General features: G+C 40.2%; 1 protein-coding gene across 5 annotated transcripts in view; it reads right to left on the reverse strand.

Moving 5' to 3' along the window:
• Positions 1-13,460, reverse strand: part of PRTG (protogenin) — a 146,806-nt gene that overhangs the window by 42,373 nt on the left and 90,973 nt on the right. For all 5 annotated transcript variants that reach the window (XM_063716663.1, XM_002825480.6, XM_063716662.1 and 2 more), the window contains 3 exons: positions 2,744-2,839; positions 1,252-1,438; positions 165-292 (listed from right to left, as the gene is read on the reverse strand). In XM_063716663.1, the coding sequence (XP_063572733.1) occupies positions 165-292; positions 1,252-1,438; positions 2,744-2,839 (411 nt within the window). The remainder of the gene's footprint in view (positions 1-164; positions 293-1,251; positions 1,439-2,743; positions 2,840-13,460) is intronic.

Raw genomic sequence — 13,460 nt, forward strand, 5'->3', positions numbered from 1 at the left:
AAAAAGAAATTTCAAAAGCCAAAAAATGAAACAAAACAAATATATACATCAAGTGGTAGGTGGCAACTAGGGTAGTATCCTACACAGAGTGACATACATATTTTTTAAACATTTCCTTAATTTTTTTTTTAAAGATAAAATCTATAGGGAGCTGTTTTCTTTACCTTCTGGAAGAGTAGAATGGTAGACTACAGGGCTCCAAGGACTGGAAAGCTGATCCACATGTAATCGAACAGCAAATTCATATTTGGTGTTTGGTTCTAGACCTTGAACCAACATGTGAGTTTCTGATCTATAATAATGAGTGATGAAGTTGTTAATGCTGGTAGTATATTATTGTTTCTAAAAGAATGTCAGCATTTCCAAATAGGTAAGGGCATAATGTTATTTTTTATTACCTCCTTATTTTATATGAAAAAATGTTTAGACTAAAGAACAATTTAATTGGACTTCTAAATTAGAATACTACATTTGGTATTGTCCTGTAGAAATAAGCCTACTAGTTGCCTCTCTTTGACAGCAAACTCGAAATGTCCCAATACAAAGGGATTTCCTCTGAAATATTGGAAGTCAAATCATTCATTCATTCATTCATTCATGACGAGGCCTTGCTCTGTTGTTCAGGCTAGAGTGTAGCAGTGGGATCATAGCTCACTGCAGGCTTCATCTCCTGAGCACAAGCAATTCTCCTGCATTAGCTTCCCAAGTAGCTAGGACTACAGGCATGCACCACTATACCTGGCTGATATAAAAACAAATTTTTGGAGAGATGGGATCTGGCTATGTTGCCCAGGCTGATCTTAAACTTCTGACTTAAGCAATCCTCCCACCTCAGCCTCCCCAAAATCATTCTTTTAGAGCACTGTGATGGGCATCTTTCTTAACTCTAACCTAGAAACAGAAAGACAACTGGCCCTACTTTTTGACTGCCAGCATGAAAATAGTCTCCTTTCTTTCTTTAAACATGCTCAGTTTAATCACTTGAGAGTAATAATAGCTTCTTGCCTAATCTTGTTGCATGAGGCAAGGAAAATTTTAAAATCACTTATATAAATTAAATGTCAAAAAGTATGGTTTTCAGAATACAGTAAGGATGCAAAACTCCTAGCCACTTTATAAATAACTTAAGTCCTGAAACAAATGCTTACAGGTGAAGCCTGAGCTGGGCCCAAGATGGTAAGAAGTAGAAGTTGGAGTGGGGGGGCGTGGTGAGGTAAGCAAAGAAAATAACCATTAATAGGAGCTACATACGTTTGAAGGTACAGAACCAAAGAAGCATTCTGCAGGCCAACAGGATTACAGCGGATGGTGTAGTTAATGATTTGTGCAGCGGTGAATGCAGGCCTCCTCCAGTGCAGGAAGATGGAAGATGAGGTGTTAGCCTTCGCGTAGAGATGGTGGGGTGGTGGTGGAGGAGGGACCATGCGATCACGAACAGCTATTGAGAAAAACAATGTTAATTTATGATACGATATAACATTTAACATAGAAAGTGGTAAAATGGTAAAATAATAATATCCCACCCTATAAGTTGATTTTAGGTCTTTCTTCCACCAGAGATTCATAGTGATCTAGAGATATATCATCCAAACCTAAACAGCTCTTCCGTGAGTTATATAAGAAGTCAAAAACAGTCATGCATCATTGAACAACAGGGATACATTCTAAGAAATGTGTTAGGTTTTTCATCAGGTGATTTCATCATTGTGTGGACGTTAGAGAGTGCACTTACACAAACGTAGATGGTATAGCCTACTGCACACCTGGGCTTTATGGTATAGCCTATCACCCATAGGCTATAAAACTGTATAGCATGATATTGTACTAAATACTGTGGGCAACTGTAACACAATGGTATTTGTGTACCCAAACATATCCAAACAGAGAAATGGTAACAGGTTGCTCTATGAGATTGTAACTGCAATGTCATAGGTGATAGGAATTTTTCACCTCCATTATAATTTTATGGGACCACTGTCACATATGTGGTCCATTGTTGACAGAAATGTCATTCTGCTGTGCGTGACTACATTACTGATACTTAACAGATTGGAAAGCAGAAGCACAGAGAAGTCAGGCTACTAGCCAAAAACACTGAGAAAACCAGTGGGGGACTTAAGACTAGAACATCCTTCTTAGGAGCAGTACAAGTGAACAGCAATTGGAGAGAAACAGCCTCGAGGGAAAAGCAGACTTTAAAAAATTTGGTATGTAGATATTCAGTGGTTATTTTCCTCAGTTAAATGTCTAATGGTCTTTTGTATGCAAAATGAAAATAGGACTTATAATTCAATATATCTTACTTAAATATTTACTGAGCACCTATTTGTTTAAGATACTTCGGCCAGGCGCGGTGGCTCACATCTGTAATCCCAGCACTTTGGGAGGCCAAGGCGGGTGGATCACTTGAGGTCAGGAGTTCAAGACCAGCCTGGCCAACATGGTGAAACCCGGTCTCTACTAAAAATACAAAAAAAAAAAAAAAAAAAAAAAAAAAAAAATTAGCCGGGTGTGGTGGTGGTGCCTGTAGTCCCAGCTACTCAAGAGGCTGAGGCAGGAGAATCGCTTGAACTGGGAGGCAACAAACAAACAAACAAAACAAAAAAACTATGCTACGCAGCACAGAGGATATAAATTAAGCCACCAAAGCTTCCAAGTAGTAGTGAGACTGTAACTTAAAGGAGGAGGAGGAGAAAGAACAGTGTGAGTCATAGTAAAACAAACTGCCATGGCTTTCACTTACACACGCATCCAGGAGTGCTGACAGTCTGATCTGCCTGATAGCCATCTTCTATGTTGTTGTAAGCCAGGAGTCTCACATGATATTTTCTTCTGGGGTCTATAAAGAAACCAACAGGAAATAATTAGGACCAGGTCTCTAGATGTGAGCAAAGGTTCTGAATGAAGCCTTTATAGATTTTGGTTTAAAAACCTTCTGAATGCATAAAAGTTCTCAGTAATATAAAATTACTGCCCAATGACTCAGCAATCCACCTTCATATGACACTGCTATTGTGACTATCTACCAATAATTTACAATTTTACTTTACTTAATCTAATTTCAAACAATAATACTACCACAACCACTCCTTCTCCTTTCTCTCCTTTTCCTTATCCTCTTCCTTAACTGGCAGATAGATTCTTGATTTTAAAAGCCTTTGGTTTGCTTAATGAATCATTTGCAAGAGGTTACACTTTGTAGAAGTTTTGCGTTTAAGCAGTTATATTTGAGGGCCGTTTACTTCAAAGTATGGAAATCAAACTAAGATTCTTTTATTCCAACAAGTTAAAGAAAATTACAATTGTCATTCTTTAGTACCTTTGAAAATTTATATAACCATGTTTTGTTTAAGTTTTAAGTTTAAATGCGTCCTTTCTACAAACCTACATTCTCAAGTGCGAACTTCACCAAGAAAGATGAGTTGGAGCTCCCTCTACTGGTGTTTATTAACTATCAGAATTCTAAAACTAAAGTCCATCCAATACACATTAAAACAATTTTTTTCAGGGCTTTGAAAAAATAGTTATACATTTTAACTTACATAATTTAAGAAATAATCAAGAAGTTTAATAATAAAAATACATTTAAGTTAACTGCTTATGATGACATTTAAATACAGAATAATTGCTCAGGGCAAAAATATACAACTCAGGCTGGGCACAGTGGCTCATGCCTGCAATCCCAGCACTTTGGGAGGCCGAGGCGGGTGGGTCACCTGAGGTCGGGAGTTTGAGATGAGCCTTGCCAACATGGTGAAACCCCATCTCTACTAAAAATACAAAAATTAGCCGGACATGATGGCACATGCTTGTAATCCCAGCTACTTGAGGAGACTAAGACAGGAGAATCACTTGCGGTGAGCCAATATTGTACCACTGCACTCCAGCCTGGGTAACAGAGCAAAACTCCGTCTCAAAAAAAAAAAAAAAAAAGGATACAACTCAAAAATAATATATTTCTCTATTATACTTCTCTAAATAATAAAAAACACAAATAAATTAAACATTTCATAAGGGAAAACAGTAATCCTTAATAGATACAACCAATCTGGAAAACAACGTGAAATTAAAGGTTAAAAATAATTCTAGAGTGAATCCAAACATTTAAAAATCTAAAAATAGAGGCTGGGTGCAGTAACTCACACCTGTAACCCCAGTACTTTGGGAAGTCGAGGACAGGAGTTTAAGACTAGCCTGGGCAATACAGCAAGATCACATCTCTATAAAAAATAAAATAAAAATTAGCTTGGTGTGGTGGTGCATGCCATAGTCCCAGCTGCTCAGGAGGCTAAAGCAGGAGGACCAGTTGAGCGCAGGAGTTGGAGACTGTGGTGAGTTATGACTGTGCTACCGTACTCCAGCCTGGGCAACAGAACAATGCCCCATCTCTCAAATAAACCAACTAAATAAAATTCCAGAATAAAATATAAAGTTTATAAAACTCTCCAAAGTAGTATGTTTATATAAATATTTTAGAAACTGATATTTTCTGATATTTCATATTAAAATTCATTGAAAGAATGTTCTAAAATATTTTCATTTCCATTTGTCTTTTCAAAAAACCACAAGATGAAAAATTTCTGAGACTTAGAAAACTTCTAACCTTTCTAGATAGAAAGGTAAGAAGACTAATCTAGCATTTGACTATCCCATAGAAAATGTCTTTTGGATACATCATCTTATTTGACTATCAGAAAACACCATAAGGTAGATGTTATATCCATTTTATGTGTAAGCTGTGATACCAATGTTTCTTTTGTTTGTTTTCTGAGAGAGGGTCTTACTCTGTTGCCCAGGCTGGAGTGCAGTGGTGCAATTACAGCTCACTGCAGCCTCAAACTCCTGAGCTCAGATGATCTTCCCACCTCAGCCTCTCGAGTAGCTGAGACTACAGGTGCACACCACCACACCTGGCATTTTTTGTAGAGACGAGGACTCAACATATTGCCCAGGCTGGTCTCCAACTCCTGCACTCAAGCGATCTGCCCACCTTGGCCTCCCGAAGTGCTGGAATTACAGGAATGAGCCACTGCAGCAGGCCTTCAAAGGTGTTAAGGAGAACGTGCAATATACATGAAGCTGAACCAAGAACTTGTTATTTCCGTGACAAAGTACAGGACCTCTAAATTTACACAAATACATGTGCCTCTGTCAAAAGAAGTTTGTCTCCTAATAATAATGATTTTTTTTTTCTTTTTGGACACTGGGTCTCACTCTGGTGCCCAGGCTGGACAACAGTGGTGCGATCATGGCTCATTGCAGCCTTCACTTCCCTGGGCTCTGGTAATCCTCCTACCTTAGCCCCCCAAGTAGCTGGGACTACAGGCACACACCACCACACCTGGCTAATTTCTCCATGTTGGTCAGGCTAGTTTTGAACTCCTAGCCTCAAGCAATCCACCTACCTTGGCCTCACAAAGTGCTAGGATTATAGGTGTGAGCCAGCACGCCCAGCTGAAAAATACTTCTTTATTCTGTCTCTAGTTAATTAGAAGAGGGTCTTTAGGAAAGCCTCCAGAATATAAAGGTATTGTGCCAGAATACAGGAGATACAGAAAAGGAAGGATAGGATAGATGTATCCTCAAAGTAGAGCATGTTCTCCACAGGGGGCCAGATATGAATACAGCTATTTCACAGAGAAAGCTCATTTTGATGAGGGTTATGAGTATAGGTGGAAAGATTAATCTTTTTTCTACCATGCAAACAACTTCAATCAATACTGCATGAATACATTTCTGGAATGGTTCCATTTGTTAGGCCTAAAATTGATTCTTCAAGTTTTCCCTTCTTCCTTTTTAAAAAAATAAACTTCTTATACTAAATTTTAAACCCAGAATTAAACTTTTTTGTTGGTCAGACAGGAACAGCTTATGTGTCCCAAAGAGATCAGAGAACCGAGTTGCTCCTTTAATGCCCCAAGCACTTGGCTACTGCCCACTCGGGACAGACTCACATAAGCCCCATGGAAGGAAGAGCAGTTCCCCATCTCCTATGTGGAAATCATCAGGGAGTAACTGTCTCAAGGACCAGGTTCCTTCCCATGTTATATCGGGCGTACAAGATCCTTTCTATCCAAATAGAAAAGTTTAAAATACACACACACCCCCAGAATAAATTCTGGAAATTATTTTACTAGAAAAAAATTATAGGACATAGGACATACTATACGGAAAAAATAATTTAAAGGAGTGAGAAACCCCACTTACATTTTTCATAAGTGATCTACTCTTTATGTCGTCCTGTGAACCATTTTTAAAACTATAAAGTACCAGGTTAGGGGCAAAGCTGAGCAGTGGACAATGTGGATTTACCACACCTTCCTCTTTAGCTTTAAGAAATTTGCCTTCAATCTCAAAATCTAGTCATAATATTATTTTGGTTTATTAATCCAGAGACCCTGGAATATCCTGGTTCATTCTTGTTCATTAATTTTTCAGAAATTTGACTTCATGTTTGTAAATTTAAGAGTGGAAGTAGGGACCAGAGCCCTCAAATAGTGTGAAGATAAGCATCACCAGGCAGTAAGAGTGATCAGCTAAAAAAGAAAACACAGAACCGCTACAGAATTAACAGAACTAAGGATATAGGGTAAAAAAAAACCAGAGTTTAGGACTAACATGTTAAATACACGTAAATACACAAAGAATGAACTTCAGCATAAGTAGCAAAAGTCAAGTCCTAAAACTTCATAGTTCTGCAAAGACCCTCCGATGCCTATGGGACAAAGCAGAGACTAGGGCCAACACTGTAAAATGCCACAGGGAACCAGTCCCAAGGCCTGTTTCAGCCCTTCTTGTGTTAAGCACTGCCACGTATGTGGTGCTTGGTTACATGAGACTCAGCAGACTTAGGCTACGTGGTTTTTGGGGGAAAACAGCAGAGTTAGAAAGAACAGCCACAAACAGGGCAGGCCTCCTCAAAGCCCAGCAAGGGAAGGAGGAGAAAGGGAAGACAGGGAGAAATTGGTTCTAGTTTTTTCAAAACTCAACACAAGGAGCATAAAAATCACTCCTCAATTTATTTATTTTTATTTTTTTTGAGACAGAGTCTTGCTCTGTTGCCAGGCTGGAGTGCAGTGGCGCTATCCCAGCTCACTGCAATCTCCTCCTCCCACGTTTGAGCAATTCCCCTGCCCTAGCCTCCTAAGTAGCTGGGAGTACAGGCATGCACCACCACGGCCGGCTAATTTTTTTAATTTTAGTAGAGACGGGGTTTCACCATGTTGGCCAGGATGGTCTCAATCTTCTGACCTTGTGATTCACCCGCCTTGGCCTCCCAAAGTGCCCGGATTACAGGCATGAGCCACTGTGCCCGGCCTCACTCCTCAATTCTTTTTTTTTTTTTTTTAGGACGGAGTCTTGCTCTGTCGCCCAGGCTGGAGTGCAGTGGCGCGATCTTGGCTCACTGCAAGCTCCGCCTACAGGGTTCACGCCATTCTCCTGCCTCAGCCTCCCAAGTAGCTGGGACTACAGGCGCCCGCCACCATGCCCGGCCAATTTTTCGTATTTTTAGTAGAGACGGGGTTTCACCGTGTTAACAAGGATGGTCTCGATCTCCTGACCTTGTGATCCACCCGCCTCGGCCTCCCAAAGTGCTGGGATTACAGGCGTGAGCCACTGCGCCCGGCTGTCACTCCTCAATTCTTAATGGTTCTGGGGTGATGGCTCAAATGGGTAATATTTGAATTTAGGGTTAAACTTGCTTAAAGATTTAGCAATATATAAAGATGAAAGGTTAGGAAAGAAAGCTCAAATTAATCTAACACAAATTTGATTCATAACAGTACAGCTCTGGACTGTCAGCTTACATTTACATTTTGTCCCTAGCCAAATGTACTTTTCTTTTATTAGGGAGTCACCCTTTGGCCCAAAAATGATCATCTTCCTGACACATTGCTATGGCTGTACTCTCCATCTTTTCCCTGCTGTCTCTAGGACTGGTCTAACCCTCCTTCCAACCTGATTCATTCTCACCACCAGCTCTTCTACTTGGATTATTAGTCACATAAAGAAGAGTCAGGCTGGACGTGGTGGCTCATGCCTATAATCCCAGCACTTTGGGAGGCTGAGGCAGGTGGATCACTTGAGACCAGCTTGGCCAACATGGGGAAACCCCATCTCCACTAAAAAAACAAGGAATAGCCGGGCGTGGTGGCGGGCACCTGTAATCCTAGCTACTCGGGAAGCTGAGGCAGAAGAATCGCTTGAACCCAGGAGGCAGCTGTTGCATGAGCCGAGATCATGCCATTACACTCCAGTCTAGATGACAAGAGTGAAACTCCGTCTCAAAATAAAAAAGGAAGAGTCACAGCCAGAAGTCTGGCTGGCTAAGAAAGAGTTCACAGGTATCAATAAACATTTATCAAGAGCCCACCAAAAGTCAGGCACTGCATGAGAGACTCGAAGACTAGAAAGACGCAAATTTCACTTTAAATTTCAATCTACCAAACAGGCTGATAAATGGATATTCTATCTGTAGGTATTATTTACCCCTAACAGTTGTTAGACTTGAGCAAGTTTCTTACTTTCCTAAGCCTCATTTATTTTGATTTGGAAGATGGAAATGTAACAGGACCTCTCTGATAGGGATTTTAAGAATAGTAAATGAAATCATGCCTATGAAGTACTTTGTAGAGTTCTTATAATTAATAAACACAAAATACTATATTGTTGCCATGTGAGTAAAGGTGCCTGGGAGAAACGGCAGTATCAAAAATATGGCTAACTTAACACACTTTGGAATCAACTTTGTGAAAGCTTATGAATATCAAAGATCTCTGTTCGTTCATACAAACAAGATCTAGAGAACAGAATATCGGCAAATTAGCAATTGGCAAATACTGAAGCTCAGTTTAACCACTCTCTGTTCTCCCTAATATTCTCTGGTGTATAGAGCAGGCAGGCAAAGGTTCCAAAGTGTGTGTTGGCTTGTATATACTATTGAAACAACTGTGTTTTGTGTTTGTGGCCACTAAGAATTCTTGCTGCTTTGGCAACCATGTCACATGGTATATATTCCTCCCAGTGGTATATCTACCTTTACCCACATCTTCCATATTGATCTAATAATCTCTCATCTGCCAACAAAGAAATGGCCCTAATGATGATAAACGCTTTGGAAAACAACTTAATAAATTCCTTTCCTAGTGGAAGAACAGTAAGTCATTTCATTAAAGGGAAATCTGGAAGAGTTTGAGGGCAAGTATTAGAAACAGCAAGCATATGGACCCAAAAATTAATTCAATCTGTTATTAATAATTATATCCCATTTTTACAATGAGGTGTTTCTTATCCTCAATGACCAGACTCAACAAGACAAAGGCCTATAAAATGAGACTTTCTAATGCCAAAATCTTTTAAAGTCGTACTCGTCAACAACTTGCTTAATTCCATTCTAACTGCATATGAGCTAACAATAATAATGCATTAACTGTATCTCTGTGCAACACCTTAAGTAACCTACACTGAAACATGTTTCTAAACACCACACAACAAAAAACCCCATGCCTTCATCCAGCATTTTACTTGAAAAACTTGCATTTCTGTTCTCTATCACTAGATGGCATCTGTGTACCTGTTAGGAGAGTGATGACCCACCATCCAGGTGTTGAGGTGGGAGACATTCAGAAAACAGCTGAAATCTAGTATCTGAGTATCTGATGAATGAGCAAATCAAAACAGTTATGCAGGAACTATGGCAATTGCTTAAGTTTCACCAAATGAAAGGCCTGATGAAATAGCAGTAAAAAGAAGGGCTATCTTGGATAAATATTTGCCATACCTATGAATATTTCATATAAACTTCAAAAACCTCTGTATTGGCCGGGCGCGGTGGCTCACACCTGTAATCCTAGCACTTTGGGAGGCCAAGGCGGGCGGATTATGATGTCAGGAGTTTGAGACCAGGCTGGCCAATATGGTGAAACCCCGTCTCTACTAAAAATACAAAAATTAGCCGGGCATGGTGGTACGTGCCTACAGTCCCAGCTACTCGGGAGGCCGAGGCAGAAGAATCACTTGAACCCGAGAGGCAGAGGTTGCAGAGACCCGAGATCACGCCACTGCACTCCAGACTGAGCAAGACTCCGTCTCAAAAAAAAAGAAAAAGAAAAAAAAAAAACCCTCTGTATCAGTTTTGCTTCCATGTCCTCTACAGTGAGTGGTGGATGCTGAGCCAAATAGAAGACAACATTCCTAATGACTCAGTGCCACTAAGAAGCTAAGAGACAGCCTAGCATAGTGGTTAAGAGCTGGGATATTAAACCCAGGCTGACTGGAATTCCAACACTAGCTTGGTCATTACTATGAAACTTGGAGAAGTTATTTTTTCTCTCTGTACCTTGGTTACAATCACCTGTAAAATGGGTATTACAATGATAATAGCATCCATCTCATGAAGATGTTGGGGAGGGAAAATAATTTAATTCACATGAAGTGCTTTAAAAGAGGACTTGAGTATAACAACAACAATAATATACTAATAAAAATATCAATAGTGGTGAGGCACGGTGGCTCACACCTGTAATCCTAGCACTTTGGGGGGCCAAGGTGGGTGGATCATTTGAGGCCATGAGTTAGAGACCAGCCTAGCTAACATGGTGAAACTCCGACTCTACTAAAAATACAAAAATTAGCCAGGTGTGGTGGTGAGCACATAAAGAAAGTAATTCCAGCTACTCGGGTGGCTGAGGCACAAGAATCGCTTGAAACTGGGAGGTGGAAGTTGAAGTAAGCTGAGATTGCGTCACTGCACTCCGGCCAGGGAGACAGAGCGAGACTCAGTCTCAATAAATAAATAAATAAATAAATAAATAAATAAATAAATAGTAATAATATAATTGCTATTAGCATCCTATGATTCCTAATCCCTGCTCCCTCTCATGTACAAGGGCAGGGTGGTGTAGTAATCGAACAACAGGCTCTATAACCACACTACTTGGGTTTTGGGTTTGAATCAAGTTTCGTCATCTATAAAATGTGGATTAAATGAGTTTATATTTGTAAAATGTTTAGAAAAACATCAGTTACTTTATAGATGTCTTTTAGTGCTGAATGACTAAATTGAGGGGAGAAAGCTGGTTTGGGAATTTGGAGATTTGGATATAAATCTTAGATTAACACGCTGTGTGGCTATGAAAGTTGCTCAGTCTGGTGGAGTTCAGTTTTCTCATCTGTACGATTAGAAAGCTGACACGTTTGTCAGTGTTCTCAAATTTATTTAGATAACTACCTATTAGGGGAGCTAAGACAAAACAAGTAAATATAAGTACCATGCAAGATAGGAATAACTGCTGCAAAAGAGATGTGTTAAACTCGAAGGGCATTCACAAGAGAGAACGATTACCACTTACTTGGAGAGTGGGCAGGGCTTCACAGAGGAGGCGGCATTTGAGCAGAACTTGACTCTACAAGAAGCATAGGGAAGAAGAGATCTAGGCCAGGGGAAGAAGAGATCTAGGCCAAGGGAAGAGTATAAGCAAAGGTGTGGAGACAGGAGCACATTCTCCCTGAGAGAAGTCACAGGGAGGAATTCAGATTTGCAGCAGTAAAGGGTATTTTATGGGGGAGGGTCACACAGAAAAGTGAGGCTGAGGACAGATCACACAGAGCTTTGAGAGCCATTGTGGATTTTATTAAATATACATGGAAGGCAGGTGACTAAATGGAACTGTTGGGAGAAGAGACTAAGGAGTAAGAAAGTACCAAGTGGCTGAGCTTGGTGGCTCATGCCTGTAATCCCAGCACTTTGGGAGGCCAAGGGTGGCAGATGGCTTGAGCTCAGGAGTTCAAGACCAGGCCGGGCAACACAGCAAAGCCCCCGTCCCTACAAAAAATACAGAAATTAGCTAGGCGTGATAGTGCATTCCTATAGTCCCAGCTACTTGGTACGCTTAGGTGGGAGGATTGCTTGAGCCCACGAGGCAGAGGTTGTAGTGAGCCGTGATCCCGCCACTGCACTCCAGCCTGGGTGACAGAGTAAGACTCGGTCTCAAAAACAAGAAAGGAAAAGAACATGTCAAAGTTTCCAGCTCAGGTCAACCAACAGAAATGGAAGAGGACATGCTTGGCAGAGGGTTGTCCTTCAGTTCCAAGTCTGTGCTTTTGGGCCTACTTTGTAAAACAGGGGCCCTATATCACTAATGTTTGAGAAATCAGATAGCAAATAGTAAGAGTATGTGTAAAAGAGTACCTTCCAAAGAATGGCATCCACTCCTACAAAGTGGCTTGAAACCTTCCCCCCGCCCCCCCAACTTCTTGGTTAAGTTATCTCTGAAACAGGCCCTGAATAAATGGGAGATATGAATACATACATTCAACCTACTCAAACGTCCAGTAGAACAAAAGCAGAATAATCAGATATATAAACATTAGGTAGTAAATTAATTTTACTTTAAGGAGAACACATTCAAGAATTCCAATCCTGCTGGCTTTTGATCATTGCTTTATTCTTACACTTCTTTAAGACCCAAGGCAAAAGCTAAAAAGCTCACTGAGTAGGAAGCTTCTACACCATACCTTCCCCCCAATACCATGAAGAGTAAGTACTGCCTGATTGAAGATGAACTAAGACAGTAAAACCGATGGACATCAAATTCAAACTTTATGGACTCTTTGTTGTAATACTAACAGGTTTGTTCCCTGGAAAATGCATAAGAAAAAACAATCATTTCAAAGTACTGGGCTGTGGATTGACAATAAGAGATAATATTTGGGTCATGAAAACTACGTCTTTGTTGCTTTCAGGTGATGTTTGTTTGTGAGGCTCCAGAAGCCTTGAAAAGAGCCAGGTCAGAGCAAGCAGGTCAGGGTTAGATAAAATTAAGAGAAAACCTGAGGTCAAGAACATGAGAAAACTTTTCCCCCAAAGGAGTGACTCCACCTCCAACACTATTTCTAAAATTCAGCTCTGGTGAAGACTTAGAGAGTTTTATTTCCCATCCTTCTATGGAAATTCTCAAGTAGGGGGAAAAAATCCTCCTATGACCAAAGGAAGATAAAGCAATCACATCTACTTTAGGATTGCCCTCTGCCACTTTTCAATTTACACACAGGAACATGCTGGGGTGGCCTAATAAAATGCGTGAAGAAAATTAAAAAAGCATTATTTGAAAATGACTATGTATAACTTTAAATTTACTTAAAATGCTGCTATAGAAAAGCCTTGCTATAGTAGCAACAAAGTGTCACAATTAACACAGCTTCAAAGCATTAAAAATCGTCGAATTAGAATATATATGCAAAAGTAGGTAGCAATCAGAAAATATGCTGATATAACGTCAGGATATGCAAAGTCTCAAGATGTTTAGGTAGGAAATGATCAGAATAAGTAAGAAAGGTGAACGTCTGAAGGATGAAACCTAGTGCCTAGCCAAATGTCCATTTTTAATTTAATCTTTTGTGCTACAAGGTTTTGCGTGAGCCTTTTCAGGCCCATTGTTCCCCTGCAGTCCAACTGGAGA

The sequence above is a fragment of the Pongo abelii genome, chromosome 16, assembly GCF_028885655.2.
Source record: "Pongo abelii isolate AG06213 chromosome 16, NHGRI_mPonAbe1-v2.0_pri, whole genome shotgun sequence".
NCBI lineage: Eukaryota > Metazoa > Chordata > Mammalia > Primates > Hominidae > Pongo > Pongo abelii.